The following is a 27105-nucleotide window of genomic DNA, read 5'->3' as shown; positions in this document are numbered from 1 at the left end:
GTTTATCGATCGCGACATTGCTGCTCGCGTTGGTCGAGATCCAATGACTGTTAGCAGAGTATGGAATCGGCGGAGTCAGGAGGGTAATACGGAACGCCGTGCTGGATCCCGACGGCCTCGTATCACTAGCAGTCGAGATGACAGGCATCTTATCCGCATGGCTGTAACGGATCGCGCAGCCACGTCTCGATCCCTGAGTCAGCAGATGGGGACATTTGCAAGACAACAACCATCTGCACGAACAGTTCGACGACGTTTGCAGCAGCATAGACTATCAGCTCGGAGACCATGGCTGCGGTTACCCTTGACGCTTCATCACAGACAGGAGCGGCTGCGATGGTGTTCTCGACGACGAACCTAGGTGCACGAATAGCAAAACGTCATTTTTTCGGGTGAATCCAGGTTCTGTTTACAGCATCATGATGGTCGCATCCGTGTTTGGCGACATCGCGGTGAACGCACATTGGAAGCGTGTATTCGTCATCGCCATACTGGCGTATCACCCGGCGTGATGGTATGGGGTGCCATTGGTTGCACGTCTCGGTCACTTCTTGTTCGCATTGACGGCACTTTGAACAGTGGACGTTACATTTCAGATGTGCCATGACCCGTGGCTCTACCCTTCATTCGATGCATGGGAAACCCCACATTTCAGCAGGATAATGCACGATCGCATGTTGCAGGTCCTGTACGGGCCTTTCTGGATACAGAAAATGTTCGACTGCTGCCCCGGCCAGCACATTCTCCAGATCTCTCACCAACTGAAAACGTCTGGTCAAAGGTGGCCGAGCAACTGGCTCGTCATAATACGCCATTCACTACTCTTGATGAACTGTGGAATCGTGTTGAAGCTGCACCGGCAGCTGTACCTGTACACGCCATCCAAGCTCTGTTTGTCTCAATGCCCAGGCGTATCAAGGCCGTTATTACAGCCAGAGGTGGTTGTTATGGGTACTGATTTCTCAGGATCTAGGCTCCCAAATTGCGTGAAAATGTAATCACATGTCAGTTCTAGTATAATATATTTGTCCAATGAATACCCGTTTTATCATCTACATTTCTTCTTGGTGTAGCAATTTTAATAACCAGTAGTGTAGCTCAAATTTGGTATTCTAGGAACTGTCTTGACACTGTGGATATCGGGATATTGAATTCTCTAAGGTTTTCCCAAATGTAATGTCCCATGTGTCCAGCTGCAACTACCATTCCGCGTTCAAAGTCTGTTAATTCCCGTCGAGCGCCCATAATTACGTCGGAAACCTTTCCATATGCGTCCCCTGAGTACAAATGACAGCTCCGCCAACGCAGTGCCATTTTATACCTTGTGTACGCGATACTACCGCCATCTGCACATACGTGCACATAACTATTCCATGACTTTTGTCGCCTCAGTTATGGCAGAGGGTACTTTCCATTGTACCAGTTACTACGGCTTCTACACGTTCCATTCGCATATGGACGCTCTCGGAAAGAATGATTGCTCAAATGCCTCTACGCACGCTGTAATCGATCTAATTTTGTCTTCAAGGTACCTACTGGAGCGATATGTAGAGCCAAGGCCGTCCACACCTGGAAGCAAGAGGTGGGCACCCCCTCTGGCTCTCAGGCAAAGGAAAAAATGTAGAGTAGTCAGGTGTTATTTTTTCAAGAAAATGATTTAAAGACCTACAGCTGTAGCCCCCCCCCCCCCTACTCACTACAAACTATTAAACTGTTGTATGGGCGGCCTTGCGTAGAGCGTCGTCGTATGTTTCTAAATTCTTCACTCATTACTGGTTAATGAAACTTTTTAAGTAGACTTTAGTGGCGTTGTATCTCTTGAAACTCTTATCAAGATCTGAGTGAATATTTGCGGAGCTTTTTTCAGACAGCACTTCATTATACACTCCTGGAAATGGAAAAAAGAACACATTGACACCGGTGTGTCAGACCCACCATACTTGCTCCGGACACTGCGAGAGGGCTGTACAAGCAATGATCACACGCACGGCACAGCGGACACACCAGGAACCGCGGTGTTGGCCGTCGAATGGTGCTAGCTGCGCAGCATTTGTGCACCGCCGCCGTCAGTGTCAGCCAGTTTGCCGTGGCATACGGAGCTCCATCGCAGTCTTTAACACTGGTAGCATGCCGCGACAGCGTGGACGTGAACCGTATGTGCAGTTGACGGATTTTGAGCGAGGGCGTATAGTGGGCATGCGGGAGGCCGGGTGGACGTACCGCCGAATTGCTCAACACGTGGGGCGTGAGGTCTCCACAGTACATCGATGTTGTCGCCAGTGGTCGGCGGAAGGTGCACGTGCCCGTCGACCTGGGACCGGACCGCAGCGACGCACGGATGCACGCCAAGACCGTAGGATCCTACGCAGTGCCGTAGGGGACCGCACCGCCACTTCCCAGCAAATTAGGGACACTGTTGCTCCTGGGGTATCGGCGAGGACCATTCGCAACCGTCTCCATGAAGCTGGACTACGGTCCCGCACACCGTTAGGCCGTCTTCCGCTCACGCCCCAACATCGTGCAGCCCGCCTCCAGTGGTGTCGCGACAGGCGTGAATGGAGGGACGAATGGAGACGTGTCGTCTTCAGCGATGAGAGTCGCTTCTGCCTTGGTGCCAATGATGGTCGTATGCGTGTTTGGCGCCGTGCAGGTGAGCGCCACAATCAGGACTGCATACGACCGAGGCACACAGGGCCAACACCCGGCATCATGGTGTGGGGAGCGATCTCCTACACTGGCCGTACACCACTGGTGATCGTCGAGGGGACACTGAATAGTGCACGGTACATCCAAACCGTCATCGAACCCATCGTTCTACCATTCCTAGACCGGCAAAGGAACTTGCTGTTCCAACAGGACAATGCACGTCCGCATGTATCCCGTGCCACCCAACGTGCTCTAGAAGGTGGAAGTCAACTACCCTGGCCAGCAAGATCTCCGGATCTGTCCCCCATTGAGCATGTTTGGGACTGGATGAAGCGTCGTCTCACGCGGTCTGCACGTCCAGCACGAACGCTGGTCCAACTGAGGCGCCAGGTGGAAATGGCATGGCAAGCCGTTCCACAGGACTACATCCAGCATCTCTACGATCGTCTCCATGGGAGAATAGCAGCCTGCATTGCTGCGAAAGGTGGATATACACTGTACTAGTGCCGACATTGTGCATGCTCTGTTGCCTGTGTCTATGTGCCTGTGGTTCTGTCAGTGTGATCATGTGATGTATCTGACCCCAGGAATGTGTCAATAAAGTTTCCCCTTCCTGGGACAATGAATTCACGGTGTTCTTATTTCAATTTCCAGGAGTGTAGATAACTCCATAATCTGTGAAAAGTCTAAGCTTAATATAAATATTACCTGCATGGTCATTAACAGACAACATGAGCGGCAAGTGACTCGAAGCACGTCCCTGGGACACATCTGAGCTTACTTCTACACACGGTACGCCATTGACCCCCAATCCGATATAACTTGCTACGTCCTCCCTACCAAGAAATCCTCAGTAAAGTCGCAAAATTCGTTTGATGCCTAATATGATCGTCTTTTCGTGAATAAGCGTCGGTGTGATGCTGACTCAATTCCTTTTCGGTAGTCAGGAAAGCTGCGAAAAGCAAGGGTTGACACGATGTTTTCGTAATCCACGTACGCTGCCCTTGAGGAGGTCGTTCTGTTAGAGAAACCTCATTAAGTCTGAGCTCAGACTGTGTTTAAGATTCTACAAGATTTGGATGGCAAAGATACTGGACGATAGTTCTGTGGATCACTTCTGCTACCCTTCTTGTACGTGGGAGTGACCTGTGGTCTTTTGCTATCGTCCAGCTGCTGGACATACACTATGTGATCAAAAGTATTCGGACACCCGAAAAACATACCTTTTTCATATTACGTGCATTGTGCTGCCATCTACTGCCAGGTACTCCATATCAGCGACCTCAGTAATCATTAGACATCGTGAGGCTGCAGAATGGGGCGCTCCGCGGAATTCACGGGCTTGGAACGTGGTCAGGTGATTGGGTGTCACTTGTGTCATATGTCTGTACGCGAGATATCCACACTCCTAAACATCTCTATGTCCACTGTTCGCGATGTGATAGTGAAGTGGGAACGTGAAGGGACACGTACAGCACAATAGCGTACACGCCGACCTCGTATGTTGACTGACAGAGACCGCCAACAATTGAAGAGGGTCGTAATGTGTAACCAGCTGACATCTATCCAGACCATCACACAGGTATTCCAGACTGCATCAGGATCCACTGAAACTACTATGACAGTTAGGCGGGAGGTGAGAAAACTTGGATTTCATGGTCGAGCGGCTGCTCATAAGCCACACAACACGCCGGTAAATGCCAAAACGACGCCTCGCTTGCTGTAATAAGCGTAAACACTGGACGATTGAACAGTGGAAAAACGTTGTGTGGAGTGACGAATCACGGTACACAATGTGCTGATCCGATGGCAGTGTGTGGGTATGGTAAATGCCCGGTGAACATCATTTGTCAACAGTAAAATTCGGAGGCGGTGGCGTTATGGTGTGGTCGTGTTTTTCATGGAGGGGGCTTGCACCCCTTGTTTTGTGTGGCACTATCACAGCACAGGTCCACATTGATGTTTTAAGCGCCTTCTTGATTCCCACTGTTGAAGAGCAATTCGGGGATGGCGATTGCATCTTTCAACACGATCCAGCACCTGTTCATAATGCACGGCCTGTGGCGGAGTGGTTACACGACAATAACATCCTTGTAATGGAGCGGCCTGCACAAGGTCCTGACCTGAATCCTATAGAACACCTTTGGGATATTTTGGAACGCCGGCTTCGTGCCAGGCCTCACCGACCGACATCGATACCTCTCCTCAGTGCAGCACTCCGTGAAGAATGGACTGCCATTCCCCAAGAACCTTTCAGGACTTGATTGAAAGTATGCCTGCGAGAGTGGAAGCTGTCATCACTATATTGAATTGCAGCATTACCGATGGGGGGAGCCACGAACTTGTAAGTCATTTTCAGCAAGGTGTCCAGGTACCTTCGTATATATACATAGCGCATTTATCTTACATGGGATCTACAGTATATTGTTGTTGAAAGAGGGGTAGCTCAACCGTAAATTCTGTTTACAATTTGATAGGGATTACATTTGTTCAATTTTAGCGATTTCAGCTCTTTCTCAATGACACTGACACTGACGCCTGTACCACTCATTTTTGCCGTGGCACGAGAATTGTGCTGGGGCAGTACTACAGGGATTTCCACTGTAAAAGGTACATTTGAAAACGCAGTTTAGCTCTACATCCACTTCACTTATTTTTAGCACCCTCTGACTTCCACCTACTCCCATACGTAAAGAAAACTGTGCCTGGTAACGTCCTGTGTACAATAAATAGAGCGTCGCAAACGTAGACGAATATGTTTCATATCTTCCAGAAACGCACTTTTTGGATGAAATTACTCATTGGAAAAACCTTGGACAACTTGCGTCGACCTAAATTGGGACTGTATCGAAAAACTGGAAATTAAGTGCATTTTTGTCCTAATAAATACGATCTTACAAGGGCGTACCCAGAATCTGAACTAGGGGGGGGGCAGGTCGTACTAGTCTCAGGAAACAAGGACTCGAGACAACATACAGCACTTCTTATTAAATAAAACAGTAAACCAGTGAAAAACTGCTTTTAGTAAACATTTTAAATACAAGAATGCACTTGTACAATCCGAGAAAACATGCAGCATTTCTTATTAAATAAAACAGTAAACTAGTGAAAAACTGCGAATATCTTCTGGGGGTGGGGGTGGGGGTGGGGGTGGGGGCGGCAGCTGCCCTCCCCCCCCCCCCCCCCCTGCCCCTCACTTGGTACGCCCATGCGATCTTACACTACAATTCACGTTGCCTTCGTGCGTCATGGACAACCTACACGTCCAAGACCGCGTTTGAATGCAGTGCTGATGGAAATTGCTATGTAAAATTTCAGTGTGAGCAAATGGTACGTCAAAGGCAGCAGCTTGAAATAAACTGTTAACGTACTGGGCGGAAGTGTTGAAAATTGCGGATGACAGTCGGCGATAAGCACTGTAAGAATACTGATGCTGGTAGGGTCGCGCGGTCGAGCTTTACGTCCCAACCTACGTTCATGGACCAAATTTGCTCAGTTTTTAGTACATGAAGATCTAAGATTACAAAAAAAATTGATAATTGTTTCAAAGCTGAATAAATTTTATTAGAAGTTACGTAGGATAATTCAAATTCCTAGTTCTAGGAAGATATTATTTACTTTTTTAGTAAATTGATAGTGTTTATGTTGAGCATTACCAGAGTAATACAGAAAATACTTACGTGAGCACTGATGGTTGCAGTCCCCCGCAACTGAAACAGAAAAGAATTTTTTTTTCAGTTTGTAGCAATCATTGTATTTCTTATCGCTAACTTAATACACTCTACTATTTATTTCATTTGCAGCTGTTAATGAAAGTATAAATCCTTCGATTCTTGTATAAAGTGATATAAAGATCTGTGCTGATGTAATTGTGGTATTAAGCAACTATCAGACGTCATTTTCATTTGACATATTCGGGCGATTTTTTATCAAACTACGTCGATTTCTACGACTTGCTCAAGAGCAATAGCGTTACTCAGAATGAGATAATGTAGGGGGAGGGGGGGTTACACCTAGATTGGTTTGAGTGCCAAGCTCTTCTTTGTCCCTATTGCCTCTTCGAATCTACGGAATTCCGCCTTAGGTTTCCGAGTATTCGCCCGTTTGTTACTTTCCCCTTCCAGCCATCAGACTGATCTACGACACATATTACGAGTTACTCAATCTAAACGGTAAAAAGAAAAAGCTTGCGTACGATCCGTCTGGTGGTCATCAGATTCCTATTTCGCTCGTGTAGCGCGATTGCGACGCACTAATGAAGGATGAGTCCAACATTCACTTAGAACAGATGAAAGAGGAAAACACGTTAAGAAGTACATTTTAGTTCAAAAAATGGTTCAAATGGTTCTGAGCACAATGGGACTTTACATCTGTGGTCATCAGTCCCCTAGAACTTAGAACTACTTAAACCTAACTAACCTAAGGAAATCACACACATCCATGCCCGAGGCAGGATTCGAACCTACGACCGTAGCAGTCGCGCGGTTCCGGACTGAGCGCCAGCGCCTGAACCGCTAGACCACCGCGGCCGGCAGTACATTTTAGGCTATTGTCGATGTGATGAGTGTTACGTTACTACTGACGATAAAGCAAAGCAGCTTCGCTGCGTTTCTTCGTTCTAACAGGAAAGTACTTATCCACAGTACCTGAGGAAGAGGAACCTGGTTTGAATGCTGTCGGTGGGAAGTGTTTCAACAACAGAAATTGGCATGAAAGCTCGAGAATAAGTGTCTAATTACCATAAACAGCGCCAACGCAATAGACTGAATTTCGAACCTCTCCGAAACCGCACGCATAATGACGCCACAAACCACTCTTACTGACGATTAATGTTTCGGATAGGGATTTTTAGCGAGAAAATTTCACTGGTTCATTTTTTAAATGAGTGTTTGGTGGCACAGGGGATCAGCCTTCATCGTCAGTAGTGCAAACGTGGTGATATAATTTACACATAATAATCACGATCACGTACTCCGAACGATTACACTAAGGAAAGAATCATACTCATTACTCTACTGGTAAGAACAGGAAAACCGAGCGAGGTGGCGTAGTGGTAAAACACTGGACTCGCATTCGGGAGGACGACGGTTCAGTCCCGCGTCCGGCCATCCTGATTTAGGTTTTCCGTGATTTCACTAAATCGCTCCAGGCAAATGCCGGGATGGTTCCTTTGAAAGGGCACGGCCGACTTCCTTCCCAGTCCTTCCCTAACCCGATGAGACCGATGACCTCGCTGTCTGGCCTCCTTCCCAAACAACCCAACCCTAAGAACAGGAAAACTCAAGGTGTATCCGGGATTTAGTCTGTCTCCTAAAGCTACATCGCCCTTAATCAATGCTAATCTAAATGAAATGGAGGGTTTAGGATTGAAGGTGCACTACTAACCAACGATCCTCCTAAGGTACTTCAATTACAGAAAGTAATATTTGGCAGGTAAAGCAAATAAAGTCTTCTCAGTCTCCAAAAAGACATGTAAAAGAGTGTATTTATAACACATTACGGTAACAGTGAGGAATGCTGTATTATATGCTGCTGAGACGATGACCCGTGCGGTTCTAGGCGCTTCAGTCTGGAACGCGAGACCGCTACGGTCGCAGGTTCGAATCCTGCCTCGGGCATGGATGTGTGTGATGTCCTTAGGTTAGTTAGGTTTAAGTAGTTCTAAGTTCTAGGGAACTGATGACCACGGGTGTTAAGTCCCATAGTGCTCAGAGCCATTTGAGACGATGACACTAGGAAGAAATGGGGCAGAACAACTAGAGAAAGAAGAGAGAAAAATACTAGGTCCCAAAAGAGGTGGAGAGAGGTGGATGCGAAGACCTAGGGAAGAATTGTACCGGAACATGAGAACAATATCCGGGGAAATCAGACTCAAAAGGGCAAAGTTTGCTGGGCATGCAGCTAGGTTCAAATGGCTCTGAGCACTATGGGACTTAACAGCTATGGTCATCAGTCCCCTAGAACTTAGAGCTACTTAAACCTAACTAACCTAAGGACAGCACACAACACCCAGCCATCACGAGGCAGAGAAAATCCCTGACCCCGCCGGGAATCGAACCCGGGAACCCGGGCGTGGGAAGCGAGAACGCTACCGCACGACCACGAGATGCGGGCTGTAGTTAGGATGAGTATGGACAGAATGACGAAGAGAGTGTGGGAAACAGCAGGGAGGACAAGGGGAAAGACAGGAACCAAGTGGGTTGTTGAACTTCAGAAGGACTGGTTGGAATTGGGCATCAAGGTCGAAGGAAAGGAAAATTGGAGGAACAAATATACACCAACAAATATGCCGGAGATCAATGACAGAGAAGAATACAGGCAAAGATTAGAATGTCACCAGTGGAGCCGCCAGGAGAAATGGAAACTGAAGATCTCGGAAGAAGAGCGGGAGAGGAGAAGAGAAAGAATGAAGAGGTTCTGGGAGAAGAAGAGGAAAATGCACTCCACGAAGGGGCTACCCGTGGTCCTACAGAGGCCGTAACGCAAGAAGAAGAAGACAATACGGTAACACCTCAAAGTTTCATACAGAACCGGACGACAGTTGAGTAAATGCTATCAAGAATTCTGTACTAAAATACCAGATTAAGTTAAGTAAATCACTGTTATGTGCACTGGCTGGCCTCGGGCTGTCAGATGCTTTTACCCATGTCATATTTTCAAGGGAGCAGACTTTACTTGGTGGTAAACTACATTAATGATTTAATTCCTATAGCGGGTCAATCTATACATGTCATCCATCGCCGGCCAGTGTGGCCGAGCGGTTCTCGGCGCTTCAGTCTGGAACCGCGCGGCCGCTACGGTCGCAGGTTCGAATCCTGCCTCGGGCATGGATGTGTGTGATGTCCTTAGGTTAGTTAGGTTTAAGTAGTTCTAAGTTCTAGGGGACTAATGACCTCAGATGTTAAGTCCTATAGTGCTCAGAGCCATTTGAACCATTTGTCATCCATCACGGTTGCAATTTGTGGGCCACTTGTTGTGCAACAAAGGTGAAAGATAGGCCGTTGTGTATCCGACTTCAACAGAGTTGTCGGGGCTGTGTGTTACTGACGCAATGGTAAGCAGAGTTCCCACGCTTGGACCCTTCGTGAGAAACGCCTGTCGGAATAACAGCATATATCGTCCAGTGATCACTTCTGGGTGTGGCTGATGTTACACAACCGTTACAAGTGAAATCTTGGATCTTTGCGAGTCGAAACGCACTAGCTTTATTATTGGTTATCTCTGCCGTACGAACACCTGCCGTTGGGCTGTCGCCGCGCGGGGTAGCCGCGCGGTCTCGGGCGCCTTGTCACGGCTCGTGCGGCTCCCCTCGTCGGAGGTTCGAGTCCTCCCACGGGCATGAGTGTGTGAGAGTGTGTGTATGTGTTGTTCATAGCGTAAGTTACTTCAAGTTAGATTAAGTAGTGTGTAGGCTTAGGGACCGATGATTCAAATGTGTGTGAAATCTTATGGGACTTAACTGCTAAGGTCATCAATCCCTAAGCTTACACACTACTTAACCTAAATTATCCTAAGGACAAACACACACCCACGCCCGAGGGAGGACTCGAACCTCCGCCGGGACCAGCCGCACAGTCCATGAGTGCAGCGCCTGAGACCGCTCGGCTAATCCCGCGCGGCTAGGGACCGATGACCTCAGCAGTTTGGTCCCATAAGACCTTACCACAAACTTCCAAATAAAAATTTCCGTTGGGCTGTCAACTATTGAATTTGGGCTTTCATGTTTGTTGATTAAAATTATATGATTGCAGTGTATTAATAAACTAATTGTTTCCATGAAAACCTTGGCGTCATTACGCACGCAAGTAGTCAGGATTAAATGATACTCCCATGTGAAGAATCCACAGTTATTGTCCACTTCCTTTTAATTGCCTCATTTTATTGATTGAAACTTTTCAGCAACAATACGTTAAATAGAATAAACTCTCGTGAATCTGTACCCAGAATGGCTCAATTGATTTGAGGTACTTGGGCATTTATACGAGCAATAGTGAATACGATTCCAAATTTCGCACGGCATTTATATCTATATATTTTTTTTTTAATACGTTGCCGCTGACTTTGGGCTTTATCTCTCCATTGAGCTATGACACATCCTTTTTTTTTTCTGTTGCCAGTAATACCACTATACTACAAAAAATATCTCTCTTGTTTATGATTTTTCATAAGTAAATACGAGCACATCAACAGGCTAGTACTGTCCTAGTTGTTTTCGTATGGCTGAGAGCAGTCGCGTCGTGATATCGTGAATTAGTCCGCCCCAGTAGCTGAGTGGTCAGCGTGACGGATTGCCGTCCTCTGTGCCCGGGTTCGATTCCCGGCTGGGTCGGAGATTTTCTCCGCTCAGGGACTCGGTGTTGTGTTGTGTTCATCATCATTTCATCCCCATCCGGCGTGCAGGTCGCCCAATGTGGCGCCGAATGTAATAAGACCTGCGATATGGCGGCCGGACCTGCCCCGCGAGGGGCCTCCCGGCCAATGACGCCAAACGCTCATTTCATTTCATCGTGAATTAGATGATAAAGATCTCTGTTCCCTCGATACATTCTAGTCAGTACTCGCCCAATCGGTATGAATGGACCTAATTGTTTACTCCTGGTCTATTTTAAAATACAAATCAAATGATTTTTCGAATGAAAATCAGTTAAATAGAGTTGGTAGGCTCTAATGTCTAGCATTATACCCTCCAGCTGCTTCCGATTCTCGGCTCACACGAAGCTCTTCTCTTGTTTAACGAAACTTAAGTTCAATAAATATGGAAGCCATTCTTAGTACAATTTTTCAGATTTGGTAAATGAAAGGCTACTTCTGTAGTTAGTGACAGAAATGTCACGTAACTCTCATTAAAACATCTTGAGGGAGGTTTCTGGCTCTGACTTGAAAACGATTTTTTGAGAAAGCAGCTATATGATGTGGATGAAGCTATCTGTTCGGTGGAACGCTGTCGCGGATGAATGTGTAGTGAAAACAAGTCGGTGTCTGCACCTTAAGCAGACCATGAAAGAGGCCGACTAGGTGAACGAACAGATCTAACCTACGGATCGAATACAAGCAGTGTTCTACGGTCTCGTCTAGTCTGCGACAGAGTGCCGAATCAGACGATGAGCCACTTCTTCACCTCATGCTCGTCCAGAACTGGTGAAGTATACTCTCTGGACCAGATGCCACGCCGGCCGATGTGGCAGAGCGCTTCTAGGCGCTTCAGTCTGGAATCGCGCGACCGCCACGGTCGCAGGTTCGAATCCTGCCTCGGGTATGGATGTGTGTGATGTCCTTAGGTTAATCACGTTTAAGTAGTTCTAAGTTATAGGGGACTGATGACCTCAGATATTAAGTCCCATAGTGCTCAGAGCCATTTTTGAACCAGATGCCACGATGTAACCACAAAGTCGGAGCTCGGCAGCCGAGGCGCATGGATGACTGGCGAGGAGGAACGAATAAATATAAATCTGAGATAACGATCCCCTCCAGGTCAGAAAACATACCAGTCCTAAGTTATGTATCGGAACCATTTCAGCATTCCTGCTAAACTGGAAAATAATAATAAAAAATACCTGAAGAACACGGACAAAATAAACCGTTGCGTACGTATATTTTAGTGTGATAAGGTCTGTCCGAAAACTACTAGTAAGTGTAGATGAAATGAATTACATAAATGATAGCAATAATATATACATATCGTCATTTTTCACATCAGAAGTGATAATATGCACACTACTACTGTCATTTACTTTCGACGCTATTTGATGCCTATAACCACGCTGTCTCAGTGATAATACAATCTTCGTTCAGAAGCGTTGTAAAGTTGATCTTCATCTTCCAATAAAAAATAGGTAATTAATACAAACTTCTAAGGTGAGCCGGCCTGTGTGGCCGAGCGGTTCTAGGCGCTTCAGTCTGGAACCGCGCGACCGTTACGGTCGCAGGTTCGAATCCTGTCTCGGGCATGTGTGTGTGTGATGTCATTAGGTTAGTTAGGTTTAAGCAGTTCTAAGTTCTAGGGGACTGATGACCTCAGCTGTTAAGTCCCATAGTGCTCAGAGCCATTTGAACCATTTGAATTTCTAAGGTGATGTTATCATGTATGCAGCGTAATTTTATCCGCTTACGTTCCTTATCTTTTGTGCTTCTCACCAAAGTATCCGAATAACATCACTCTTAACAGCTAACCATAAGTGGTAAGAAATATAACCTGTTCATGGTGAGGTGTTACACCTCGAAATTCGTTGAATGTAAATATTTCTCATGTAATTTATCAAACTATTATTCTTTGCGGGTTACAATGAGTTTTTTCGTAGAATCAAATATCTTCAACTCTGGCTAAGAATACAGATTATACGAGTCGGATAAGAACGTATCATACGATCATGTATTTGTGAGTCATCTTTAACTTTTCCCTTTCTTTCAGGTTTAGCTCCATACGCCCGGAGAAGCAGTTATGAATGGAACATTGGCTGGTTTGGATAGGGATAGCCAGTCGCTTGGAGTACATAAGGAACCAGACTGCTTCCTCATAGCAGCCCAGTATTTAACCACTGAATCACGACGCTATTTGAGGAAACTATCAAACCATGTTATAAGCAGCTCAGATTCTGTATGAGAACTGCCATTGATGATCTACAGTTGTCTAGTGTATATTACACTTTACATAAACGCATAGAGAAGTCGTCAAATAATGCCATAACACTCAACAGAGCGAGGCAAGAATCAATGCCAAAAGTCCAGGTTTTGGGACTACTTACTGAAGAATTCGCGCACCCCATCTACGCTCTGTAAGGCAGCTCTGTAAGGCTGCGTGACAAATTTCTACAATACGAGCCGGTAGATTACGTCAGTAGCACCCTGGGGTTGTCTGTGGAGGACACAGTTTTATACAGGACTTCGCGTCACTAGACAACTTTTACGAAAGGAAGAGAGACCTGAGGATAATCAACTCTTGATACGAGAAGGTAATCCACAACGAAAAAAAGTGATAGCTACAATGAGAGTCACAGCCTCATGATACCAACGGAGGAGATTCTTGACAGAGCAATAGTTGCTCCAGGCCACGAAAACTGACTGTGGTTTGCTGACCCCACACCCCGAACTCCCGCCCGACCTATTCTCAAATGCTTCAAATGGCTCTGAGCACTATGGGACTTAACTTCTGAGGTCATCAGTCCCCTAGAACTTAGAACTACTGAAACCTAACTAACCTAAGGGCATCACACACATCCATGCCCGAGGCAGGATTCGAACCTGCGCGGTTCTAGACTGTAGCGCCTAGAACCGCTCGGCCCTCTGGCCGGCGACCTATTCTCGAGTCCTATTCGCCAAACTGGGATTTGCTACTAGTTACATTAATAGATGAGGTAGAGAGTGAGCTGTGCGATTGCTCACGAGTTTGATCACTCAGAACGAGAGCTTCACACAAATGTTCAGCTCCAGTGGAAGACTCTACAATAAATACGTCGATTATCAGGAAACTCCGAAAGCGGATATTCCAAGGGAGGAACGAAGATTAATAATCTAACGGCTCGTCGACGATGAAGAGTTCAAATGGTTCAAATGGCTCTGAGCACTATGGGACTTAACATCTGAGGTCATTAGTCCCCTAGAACTTAGATCTACCTAAACCTAACTAACCTAAGGACGTCTCACACATCCACGCCCGATCGTAACGGTCGCGCGGTTCCAGACTGAAGCGCCTAGAGCCGCTCGGTCACAGCGGCCGGCTATACGACGAGTTCGATAGAGATCGGGCACAAGCTCAGAGTGCACATGGATTCGGAAAGAAATGGGCGGTGCTCTTCTGAAATAAAACATCAAAACATCCCGGCAATAATCGATTTAAGGAAACCACAAGAAAGTTAAATCTGCATGCGCGGACGAGGATTTGAACAGCCCGCCTCCCATATGCAGGTCCAATGTCTTACCCACTGCGCCACCTCACTCACTGGATGTTTCAAGACGAGTCCACAAGCATATCACATTCTACAGCGTACATCTTCTGCAAAGACCGAGAAGATAAAATTAGAGAAATCCGGTCTCATGCGGTGGTGTACCGTTAATCGTTGTTCTTGCGCACCGTTCGTGAATGGTATAAGAAGGGGCAAATGGTACAGGTGCATTATCTATCAACTCCCACATACTTGATCGTTGCTGTAGGGTACAACTGTGGATTTTGATTTAGTAATTAAAAAGTTACTGAAGGCAACCTTCCCTCTACGTGGCAAATTTCTACAATAAGTGCCAGGTTTTAGGAGGACGAGATAAGACACAAACTAGCGAGAAAGAATCGTATGTGATTCCCGCTGTTATCGGGTATTGGATAGTCAGCCGAAGATAAACAAGAACCCTGAACTTGGCGAGGCAGAGGTTGAGTCCGGGTCGTAGGCTATCGGCGCTTGCGCCCTGGCCTTCACGCCCGCAACTACGTTTCGCGATAAACTTGTCTGCCCTTCTGCAGAAGGTGTCGACACGTGTCATCTAGCCCCAGCGACACACGTCCACGCCAGCTGGAGCCACTCACATTCAGAGCACTGTGAAGCAGAGCGAAAACTGGGCAATGTCCTTTCGAAGGCGTCTCGTTGTTGGCTTCCTCGAAACTCTACATGATTTCAATATTGACGACTGCATTCAGTAAAAATTGTGTTCCGACTGTAATGGGCGACTATGAAAATAAAAAGGAAGGTAATAGAGAAATCAAAGGGCTGGCACCTTTCGTTCAAAAACTGCATCATGGGGCCGTCTGACAAACGGATTAATATTCACTATGTCTTATACTACCATTCCATTTCTCACAATGGAAAAATTGGGAAGTAAATCCAGGACCCGGCAAACCATTTTTGTCTTGCAGTCCAAATTCTATCAATGAATTTTTTCACGATCTTCTTCATTAGTTAAGAAAAATCTATTTTCAAGGTGATAGCTAATGAGTAGCATTTGCTTTGGAAGTAGAAGTTTCGCAGTAAACTTCACTGGTTTTAATTTAAATTTCACTTTAAGCGACTAGTTTCGCGGTCGTTGCCCCATTTCCAAGTGCTTTTTCTTGTAATCAGCTGAAACCTGACATCATCATTGGTCACAGACTCAAGTGTAAACGTGATCAATGACGATGAAAGGTTCAAAATGGTTCAAATGGCTCTGAGCACTATGGGACTTAACATCTGAGGTCATAAGTCCCCTAGAACTTAGAACTACTTAAACCTAACTAACCTAAGGACATCACACACACCCATGCCCGATGCAGGATTCGAACCTGCGACCGTAACAGTCGCGCGGTTCCAGACTGAAGCGCCTAGAACCGCTCGGTCACCGCGGCCGGCATGGAAGGTTCCAGCTCGACAGCTAAGCTGGTTATGCGAATAAACGGTTTAAAATGGGCCTACTGTCCCGAAGATAGTCACAAGGAAGCGAAAAATGAATAAATAAAACAGAAACAGTGCAGTGGAGCTTCTATTTCCAAAATGGCTCCGTCTATTAAATTTCCATAGCCATCCATTCCGAATCGAGTATTCGTGATCGAGCGCCACCGTGTCGGAGCGCTAAAGTGATCCCAACAAAAAATGATCTCTTCAAAAAGATAATACCAGATGACCAGTTAAGTGTTGAGACTGCGGTTGTGAATCTTGAATGACATACTTGGGTTTCATCGTCTTACGGAAGGCGTCTGGGAAGAAGTTAAGGAGAATGCAGGAAGGTATTGGCAGAATGCTACATCGCTCCTAAAGCACTTGATACATTAACCGTGCAACGTTAGTATTTCTCTCAAGAAGCACATACAATGCGCAAGACTAAACAATTTATCTGAGATGAACCAAAAACATTTTTTGACATTCTATCGCAGACTACTCGTATGATTCCACTTTTGCTGTGAATTTGCAGCTGTTTGAAGCTGACGGAAGCAACATCGTTGAGGGGAAGATGGAGGTAGACAACTGAACACGGTAATCGACGATGATTTCCATCCATTCATACTGCTCTTTGAAGCAGCTAAATTCACTCAAGGTGGCATCAGTGTAAAATGTAAATGACGTGGAGATACACTTGTGTTTGTTGACGTGCAATTAAAACATCGATTATTCGTAAAATTACGGTGCGTTGTTATGGACACTCAGGTAAATAGACGTGTTGTCTTACCGAATCATCCCGCAAGTGACTTTTATAGGTTCCTCCTATAAGATAACCTTCCTCAGCCAGGTATTCCTTTAGCTACAATAGGAGACGGTCTGAAGTTGGCATCTCAAATGAAATTAAATTCTCTGAACTTTAGTCCACTCCTGTTGGTGTCACTCATAGGTCATTAGTCACTGGAAGTTTATGTGGATTATATTGGAAGCTTGAAGTTATCAGAATACCAGTACACCTACATCTACATGCACACTCTACAAATCACACTTAAGTGCCTGGCAGACGGTTCGCCGAACAATCTTCACAATAATTCTCTATTATTCCACTCTCGAACAGTGAGCGGGAAAATACAACCACCTGTATGTTTCCGTGCCAGCTCAGATTTCCCCTATTTTATTATGCTGATCGTGTCTCCCTATGTACGTCGGCGTCAACAAAATATTTTCGCATTCCGAGGAGAAAGTTGGTGATTGAAATTCCGTGACGAGATCCCGCCGCAACGAGAAACGCCTTTGTAAAGTGATGTCCACCCCCAATCCTGTATCATGTCCGTGACACTCTCTCCCCTGCTTCTCGATAATACAAAACGTTCTGCCCTTCTTTGAAACTTCTCGATATACTCCGTTAACCCCATCTAGTAAGGATCTCCCAACATCGCGCAGCACTACTCCAGAAGAGAACAGGCAAGTGTAATGTAGGCAATCTTTCGTTCGCCTTCCCGGCAACATTTCCTATGTATTCTTTCCAGTTTAAGTTGTTCGTAATTTACGGCCTTTAGTTTCGATTGATTTATCGTGTAACCGAAGTTTAACGGATACCTTTTAGCACTCATGTGGATGACATACCTTTCATTATTTACGGTCAACTGACAATTTTCGCACCATACAGATATCTTTTCTAAGTCTTTTTGCAATTTGGTTTAGTCTTCTGATGACTTTAAACGACTTTAAACGACGATAAACGACAGCATCATCTGCAAACAACCTAAGACGGCTGCTCAGATTGTCTCCTGGATCGTTTATATAAGTAAGGAACAGCAGAGGGCCTGTTTTACTCTATGACTTTCCATCAATTACTACGAACTGTGACCTTTCTGACAGGAAATCACGAATCCAATCTGATGACTGAGACGATATTCTATAAGCGCGCAGTTTGATTACAAGGCGCTTGTGATGTACGGTATCAAAAGCCTTCTGGAAATGTAGAAATACGGAATCAATTTGAAATCTCTTCTCGATAGCACTCAACACTTCATGTGAGTAAAGAGCTAGTTGTGTTGCGCAAGAACGATGTTTTCTAAATCTATGTTGATTGAATGTCAATAGACCATTCTCTTTTAGATATTCCATAATATTCGAACAAAATATGTGTTCCAAAACCCTGCTGCATAACGGCGTTAATGATATGGGCCTGTAATTTAGTGGATTACTCCTATTCCCTTTCTTGAAAAATGGTGTGACCTGTGCGACTTTGCAGTCTTCGCGGATGGATCATTCGTCGAGTGAGCGGTTGTATATGACTGTTAAGTATGCAGTTATTGCTTCAGCATACTCTGAAAGGAACATAATTGGTATAAAGTCTGGACCTGAAGACTTGCTTTTATTAAGTGATTTAAGTTGCTTCACTATTTCGAGGATATCTACTTCTGAGTTACTCATGTTGGCAGCTGTTCTTTATTCGAATTCTGGAATATTTACTCCGTCTTCTTTGGTGTAGGAATTTCGGAAGGCTGTATTTAGTAACTCTGCTTTAGTAGCACTATCATCGATAGTATTAACATTGTTATCGCGCAGAGAAGCCATTGGTTGTGTCTTGCCACTAGCATACTCCACACATGACCAGCATCTTTTTGGATTTTCTGTCAGGTTTCGAGACAAAGTTTCATTGTGGAAACTATTATAAGCATCTCGCATTGAGGTCCGCGCTAAAATTCGAGCTTCTGTAAAAGATCCCCAATCTTGGGGATTTTGCTTTCGTTTAAATTCGGCATTATTTTTCTCGCTATTTCTGCAACAGTGTTCTGACCTGTTTTGTGTACCATGTATCAGCTCCGCCTTTGTTAGTTTATTTGGCATAAATCTCTCAATTGCTGTCGATAGTATTTCTTTGAATAGACGCGAGATGAGACTTCGTTAGCCGTGTCGCGATCTTTGTAAGACTAAGTGAAGAAAGACAAGAACTTAGATGCTATTCAGTTGTTTATAAATTAATAAACTGAAGATTAATTTATTTGCGTATTCTTCGCCATTTTCCTATGGGTTGTCTTATGTGCAATATTCAAACAGCTGCAGCTTCTTATTGACTGGGCACCAGACACATGCTCTCATAGATGTTACATACGAACCTGCTCATACTAACGCTCTCTCAAATATCCACTAATTTTTAGCAACATTCTATAATTATTTTTGTCGGCTTATAGTCCCAGTCGAACTCTAGCGTGCTCCGATCGCTATTAAGTTAATTTGACTGTGACGAGTTTCTGAAAATCAGTTGAACCAACTGTGTTATAAAAAATTTTATCTTCTGGCCCCTTCGAGGGAACAATTGTTCCATACTGATTCACGTTGGTGTGCCACAACTGCTGTGACCAGAAAGAAATATTTTACTCATGCCAGAAAGCGGTTTCGCGGAATCCTTACTCACATTGGACCACATAATTAAGGGATGACACTGACAGTTTAATGAGGGCATTTTCACTATTTAGGCAACCGAGCGAGGTGGCGCAGTGGTTAGACACTGGACTCGCATTCGGGAGTACGACGGTTAAATCCCGCGTCCGGCCATCCTGATTTAGGTTTTCCGTGATTTCCCTAAATCGTTCCAGGCAAATGCTGGGACGGTTCCGTTCAAGGGGCACGGCCGACTTCCTTCCCCGTCCTTCCCTATTCCTATGAGACCGATGACCTCGCTGTCTGGTCTCCTTCCCCAAAACAACCAACCAACCACTATTTAGGCCACTTCAGTGACTGTCACACGGATGACCCGAGTTCGATCTACGGCATCGCCAAGGATTTACCTTCAGCGGGAAGACTGGAGAACCCTCACTGGGAGTGGGTGTGCTGACCGTGTGCCACTCCGATAATGCTGTCCAGTCGAAAAGCTGGGGCAGTGACCAAGTTCTAGATGGACTGTAGTGCCAAGAACTTCACTTCACCTGGCAGGGAACAAGTCTCAGACAACAGAAAAAGCCGGTGCTAGGCACTTTGTAAATTTTCTTCTTATTCGTGATCCACCTTTGAGTACAACAGCAATCGAGGATGGAAGAAAGGGAGGAAGAGTTTAACGTCCCGCCGACGATGAGGTAATTAGAGACGGAGAACAATCTCCGGCCGTCGTGACCGAGTGGTTCTAGGCGCTTCAGTCCGGAACCGCGCTGCTGCTACGGTCGCAGGTTCGAATCCTGCCTCGGGTATGGATGTGTGTGATATCCTTAGGCTAGTTAGGTTTAAGTAGTTCTAAGTCTAGGGGACTGATGACCTCAGATGTTAAGTCCCATAATGCTTAGAGCCATTTGAACCATTTTTGGAGAGCAATCTCGAATTTGGAAAGGATAGGGAAGGGAATCGGCAGTGTCCTTTTCATACGAATATCGTGTCATTTGCCTCAGGTGTTTTTGGAAAACCTTGGAAACCTATATGTGGATGGCTGAATGGTGATCTGAACCACCGTACCCCAAATGAGAGACTACAGACCACAATCTAGAATGAAATTTTCACTCTACCGCCGAGTGTGCGCTTATATGAAACTTCCTGCCAGATTAAAACTGTGTGCCGGACCGAGACTCGAACTCGGGACCTTTGCCTTTCGCGGGCAAGTGCTCTACCAACTGAGCTACCCCAGCACGACTCACGCCCCGTCCTCACAGCTTTAATTCCGCCAGTACCTCGTCTCCTACCTTCCAAACTTCACAGAGCTTCATGATTTCCTATCTCATTGTGCAAAGATCAGCTCGAATGCGTACTGTGCTAACCTCAGGAAATTGAAGAAACGACTTCAGCAGGTTCGTCGCCATAAAAATGCAAACTCACACGAGTTTGCGCATCCGAGATGAGTTCACAAAACTTCATTGGACTCCTCATCCACCCTACAACCTGGATCTCGTACATGTCGACTTCATCTATTTGACCTCGCAGTGCGTGGATGATGAGGAGGTTATTGATGAAGCAGTATGTAGATGATGAGGAGGTTACTGATGAAGCAAGAAGTTCGCTCCAACGTCGACCAGTAGAGTGGCACCATACGGGCAAGCAGGCTTTCCCAGTAAGGTGGCGTAAGGTCGTCGCATTGAACGGAGATTATGAAACTTCCTGGCAGATTAAAACTGTATACCGGACCGAGACTCAAACTCGGGACCTTTGTCTTTCGCAGAAGAGCTTCTATTAAGTTTGGAAAGTAGGAGACGAGGTACTGGCGGAAGTAAATCTGTGAGGACGGGTCGTGAGTCGTGCTTGGGTAGCTCAGTTGGTAGAGAACTTGCCAGCGGAAGGTAAAGGTCCTGAGCTCGAGTCTCGGTCCGGCACACAGTTTTAATCTGCCAGGAAGTTTCAGAGCCCACAGTCTTACCATAGGGCCACCTTGCTCGGTAGCTGCAATGAAGACCAACACGTTTGATAGATATACTTCAGCGCTTGTAGAAATCATTTCACAGAGAAGCCGTGCTGGCGTTGTTGGGAGGTACTCTGTGTCTACAACAAGTGAGAGTTGGTTGGTTGGTTGATTTGGTGCAGGGGACCAAACAGCGAGGTCATTCATCCCTTCGGGTTAGGGAGGAATGCGGAATGAAGTCGGCCGTGTCTTTTCAAAGGACTGCCTGAAGCGATTTAGGGAAATCACGGGGAAAATAATCAGGATGGCCGGACGCAGGTCTGAACAGTCGTCCCCCGGAATGCGAGTCCAGTATGCTAACCACTGCGCCATTTCGCTCGGTACGTGAGAGTACTGGATCAGTCCGGACGATAAAATCCACATCGTATGAAAATTTTGCTCTCTTAAAGAACTCTGTAATGTTTACTCCTTGCGTATTTAATGTCCACCTTGCATAATTAATGTTCACTAGAAGTTCCAAATAACGACCGCAGAAAAAAAGAAAAGCCCGAAACTGGGTTTCGAGAACTATGAGACCAGTATCAAGACAACCAATAGTTACGTCATATGCGAAAGAAACTGGAAATTTTCAATATAAATGACAGAATAAGGGACAATAAACTAAAACTGAAAGTATATGTTGAACGAATAAGAAATATCTTGCTGGAGTGTAAGCGAAAAAGTGTGACAACGTACAGGGAGACCTCTCACCGAATGCGAGGCCGTTTCCCTTGTAGAAGGTATCGGCCCAACGATCAGGAAAATACCAAAGAATTCCGAAAAGGCCTATCAGTGACGATTGTTACTCATTCTGGGCTCGGTTCTCCGATTGTCTATTTCCTGTGAGTGTCCAGTCCTTTGTCATTCTGTATCGTTCCACATGCATCATATGATCGCTCCCGCATTTCAATTTTACGTTGAAATAAAGAAAAAAGAAAGCAGAGAGGGAGATAGGCAGCTACGAAGCAAATGCTCAGGTTGTGGGAAATCACGGGAAACCTAAATCAGGATGGCCGGACGCCTGTTTGAACGGTCGTCCTCCCGAGTGCGAGCGCAGTGGGCAACTACTGCGCCACCTCGCTCAGTACTTGAAAGTACTCGATCAGTTCGGACTATGGCACTCCACGTCGTATGAAAAATTTGCCCTTTTAAAGAACTCTGTAACCCTAAAAATATCAGGGTAGCCAACTAGGCAAACTGTGTCACATAATTTTTGAAATATCATACCAGGGGTCGTCGACAACAAACTTACACCAACCAATGGCGCAGGAATTGAGCGTGTTGGTTACGGGTGTGGACTCCATTTCGGATCAGTTTTGCTTCAGTTAGCAGTCCATTGATCACGATTTAAGTTCTTCGTGAGACATGTCAAAATGTATGTCACCATTTTAAGTTCTTCGTCAGACATTTCAAAATGTATTATATTTGGCTTTCGTGTCAAGCTGTGCTGGCATTACCATCGCGTTAAGATGGGATTCTTTACTAATTACGGATGCAGCCTCGTTGAGGTTTTTAGCTGACAAGCTGCCTTCACAAAACGGCTTCACTGCCCCGAATCTCGACAAGCCATATGACACGAGCTCAACTGTATTCAGTACTGTTAGCAAGCGTTGAATTTCTACAACGTAAAATACTGCAAAATAACAAGTCCAAGCAACTACGAAAACTTTATTGTTTTACATAACGGTTCTGAGACGTGATCACGTTCTTGTTCACTTTCCATTGGTGCAACATTTGCTTTAAACGGAATGCATTTCATTTACTCTTTCAGCAGAGAACACTACTGGATTCCTGATGAATTCTGCGTCAAGTTACAAATGATAATGGGATTTTCCGATGAAGCTTTTGAGTATGGCCAGAACATCATAAAAATAAAGATTTCCGATTCTATCTTAAGATGCAGTTGCTGGTTGAAAGATTATTGAGATACAGAGCCTAGAAGCTTCAACACTGTTATATGTGAATTTTTGTTTTCATAGGGTCATAGGGTTTCTACAATCCATGTATTTTCTTTCCGACTCATCACTAAGTACACGAAAAGCATGCGTCCTTCAATGTGAACACCAAATACGGTACGAGAACACATTAGACATATTACTGGAAGTCGCTTTAAAACATTTATGGGTGCATGACATTTTATTTGTATCACGCGGCAGCACTTAAATATAAGACATACACGTTAAAATCGAAGTATTATGGGAAGAGAGAAGAAGAAATGTAATTGTAATATGATGTCTCATATTCACAAAAATATTCATCAGTGTACCAAGATAGATTTGTAGATATGTACAAAGGTACTTTATCTTATAAAATAGTGCCAGAGCGTAGTAAATTTGAGTACTGATGTATATATCTTTCATCTTCATTTTTTGTGAAAGACTTAGGGAGATTATTATACAAGCAAATGACGAATGAATACATCGTCTAAAAATTCTTCAGACTGAGGCAGAACATTGTAGTCAGAAGAAATGCTCTACCTCGATAATTCCTTCTTTATCTAGTAGAAGGAATGAAAACTACAAATTTAACTAGGAAAAGGATATTTATATTGTAACAAATAAGCCCTCGGTCACAAATATTAAGTCAAAGGATATTTAGATTGTTTGAACGTCCATGCCTGTTGTCCAAGCAAGGAACATAACTGCATTTATGTTGGCAAAAATATAAGATCAGTATGTGACAACAGGCGATTAAAACAAAAGGGGATTGCAAATGACTTAGAATTTTTTTTTAATTTCTTAGAATAAATGCTTTCAGGGCGTTTTCGAGTCAAGTGGGTCCACAATCACCACGGAAGAGAATGTCTGGAAGAATCGTTCAGTATTACAACAAACAGACCAGCGAACAGAAGTTCAACAGCGATGAAGTTCATTTAGTTATTTCGTAACCATTGTTTGACATACAGATGCAGCTTTGCAGATAACATATCCGTGAACCCAAGGATGGTGGCTACAACTTTAGAACAAACGCTTGTGATTATTTGATGCGATCGCCGGGCAGGCAGCCTAGCCGCGCAGTACGGCCGTACCTACTGCTACAACGACGTGAATTGGATAATTGCAGACGTCCCATGCATGGCGCTTGTTACGCTCACACCGTCACAGGATATTTGCAGTGGATTTTAGACCGTTTTAAACAGCAATATTGGCTGGACTACCATTTGTGAAGGTTTTTCAAAACATACGAGATTTCTTTCTAAGAGAAGGAAGTATTTTGACACTCGTTCTTCGTCAAACTGATCCGTAACATATTGCTTCTTTGTGTCAAAAGCAAAGTAACTACCGCAAGGTATGAATTATAAGATGAAGTTTTTCGTAGATTTTAAAGCGAGACTGATCAACAGATTAAATTTCCACATTCTGTGAAGGACGACATTGGCAGAGCACTATATTTCATAGTGCAATGAAACTATGCGAAGGAGTAACATGACTCAGATAAAACTATAGTTACATGGAGCCCATACTTAACTATTATTAATGGTACGCGGTTAGAGGAAATTTTCGTTCAAAGTCGTATCGCTACAGTAAATGAATTTCAATATATGAAGAGGAAAAGGCAACAATCCATTCAGCAGAGTTTTGTTTCAAGTGCTTCACGCCATAATGACATGTACAAGCCCTAACAAGTTTGAGTTTAGATTTTGCGACGATGAAAAGAGAAGCCTGCTGAAGATCAGTCTGGGATTCAAATTCCTTGTCATCGGTGAATGTTTTACTATTCTTCTCTACTCGCGACCGAAGGCCATTAAGTCTTAAAAGAGTAAATCAGAATGCACTCTGTGAAACAACATAAGCTTAATTAGTATTAAATAGTTTAACCTTTCACATCGTAGCGAAGTAAGAGGAATACAGCGCGCTGAATACGAACATTGGCAAGGAACGTGAAAAATGTGAAGATTCACTGTTGGAAATTCTCAGTGGCGATGTTTTCCTTTGGAGCATTCACGGCTACTTTAAATATAACCTCATTACTTTCTGTATTGCGCCCCTTGATTCTTTACTACACAGAATTATGCTGACTTCTCACGTAGATTACATACAAAGTATCCTCTCTAACCATTCTGTCATATAACAAAAGTTTAACATTTGAAAATTAATTTTGCGAAGCGAGCTTATTACGGAAATTTACTCAAGTACTCGAATCGTTTCTTGGTCTAAAAAAAAAAAAAAAAATTCACCTCATCGAAATTTTCTCATGTTGCACAGTGAAATTCTGTAAGTCGATATAAAGATTTCTCCAGTACAGGTGACTAGAGCTTAAACACAGACATCTAATGAAGCACAAGACAGCTGTGTACTGTAGAAGGGCTCACAGGATGTATCAGCTCCACAGTACAAACTGTCTCGGAAACATCTAAGCTACTAATTTACTTGCAATGTAGCGAACAGTGTCTCCTGCTCGTGAAACTTTAACAGCAGCTTAAAAGCTTCTTTAATGTAGCACTCAAACAAAAATTCGAAGTACTAAGGGACACAGAAAAGCTGTAAAACAGTTGCTGACTGACCTGCGGAGAAGCCACCAGATGAAATCGCTAGTGTAAGTAGGAACCAAATGTGTGGAGGCGTCCCCATGGTGACGAACTCACTACAGGACCACCGGCAGCGGAGCGCCCGCAATTTATACAGACGCGCTCCCCACCCAGCGGGCGGTCACGTGGCGCGTTGCTGCCAACTCCCATCCGCTCCGCGCATTGTTACCACCTGCTGCAACAATGACGTCTCACCTTCACATCTGCACCGCTACGCACTTGGTACCGGACGCATATTCGCTGTTTTATTTCTCAGTTCCTTATTTTCTCTCATTGACGCTAACTGATGTCTGAAAGTCCTCTACAGTGGCTGTGGGAAAGAAAGCTGCTTTCCGATGTTGAGTAGTTTTACATATGTGGCGCTGGAGTAAATTGAGACCAGATCGGAATAATCGATGCAAATTCGATACCCGACGAATAACCTGTTTTCTGGACAAATACTCAGGAAAACTCCATTTATTTCGCTAAGAGTAGATATTTCGTCCTAAAGTTCTGGCCAATCCAGACAAGGGTAGTGTCCTAATTTAGGAAAATCTTAATACTTTTGTCATCACTCTGTAATGTCTCTTGCAGCGGCCTCTCCGCGATATTTTCAGAATTTTTTTATAAATTATATAACTCAGTACATATCTCGAAATATCTCTTTTTATCTTACCGATTCCTAAACTTTAATATACGATGATTATCAATGCAAAGTAGTTTCAAGCCCTATTATTCCTTGGAGCGTGCATTTACTCCATGGAATAGCTTCTCTGCTATCTATGTTTTCTCTTATGAAAAGAATGATTCAGATCTTGCCGATTAGCCGTGAAAGAACGAAGATGTATATGTATGTATTGTTGAGCTAGTCGCCATCTTGAGGAGATTCTGTATGAGAAGGAATTTAATACATGAACTAAACTAAAGTAAGTGTGTTCGCGTATTATTTAACTGATTATTATTGTCAGTGTCTGCTTACTACGCTGTGTTGCACGGGATCAGTGGGAACGTCTGATTTACACTGGACGAACCTGCCGTTTTGTACGCTCAAGATATCCAGTATGTTACTTTCAATAAATGGACTAACACGGTCTTACCAGCAGATCTCCAGTCTTCCCCATGTGATCACCGAAAGTTAATAATTATTACAAATGCTTTCAGGAGATCGACTGACAATTTTCGTCGCACCGAGACTTCGAAATTGCTTAATTGCCTTATGGAATTTAAGTTAAGCTCAATTTAATCAGGATAGAACA

At 44.6% G+C, this 27105-nt stretch overlaps 1 protein-coding gene across 2 annotated transcripts in view; it reads right to left on the bottom strand.

The window, feature by feature from the left end:
- The window catches only part of LOC124556506 (apolipophorins), a 127203-nt gene extending 101281 nt beyond the window's left edge, over nt 1-25922 (bottom strand). For both annotated transcript variants that reach the window (XM_047130462.1, XM_047130463.1), the window contains exons 1-2: nt 25847-25922; nt 6327-6356 (exon numbers count right to left, since the gene is read on the bottom strand). In XM_047130462.1, the coding sequence (XP_046986418.1) occupies nt 6327-6356; nt 25847-25913 (97 nt within the window). In that variant the 5' untranslated portion in view covers nt 25914-25922. The remainder of the gene's footprint in view (nt 1-6326; nt 6357-25846) is intronic.
- Between the last annotated feature and the right edge of the window lie 1183 nt (nt 25923-27105).

The sequence above is a fragment of the Schistocerca americana genome, chromosome X (assembly GCF_021461395.2).
Source record: "Schistocerca americana isolate TAMUIC-IGC-003095 chromosome X, iqSchAmer2.1, whole genome shotgun sequence".
Classification (NCBI taxonomy): Eukaryota; Metazoa; Arthropoda; class Insecta; order Orthoptera; family Acrididae; genus Schistocerca; species Schistocerca americana.
This window is presented reverse-complemented; position numbering and strand designations above follow the sequence as displayed.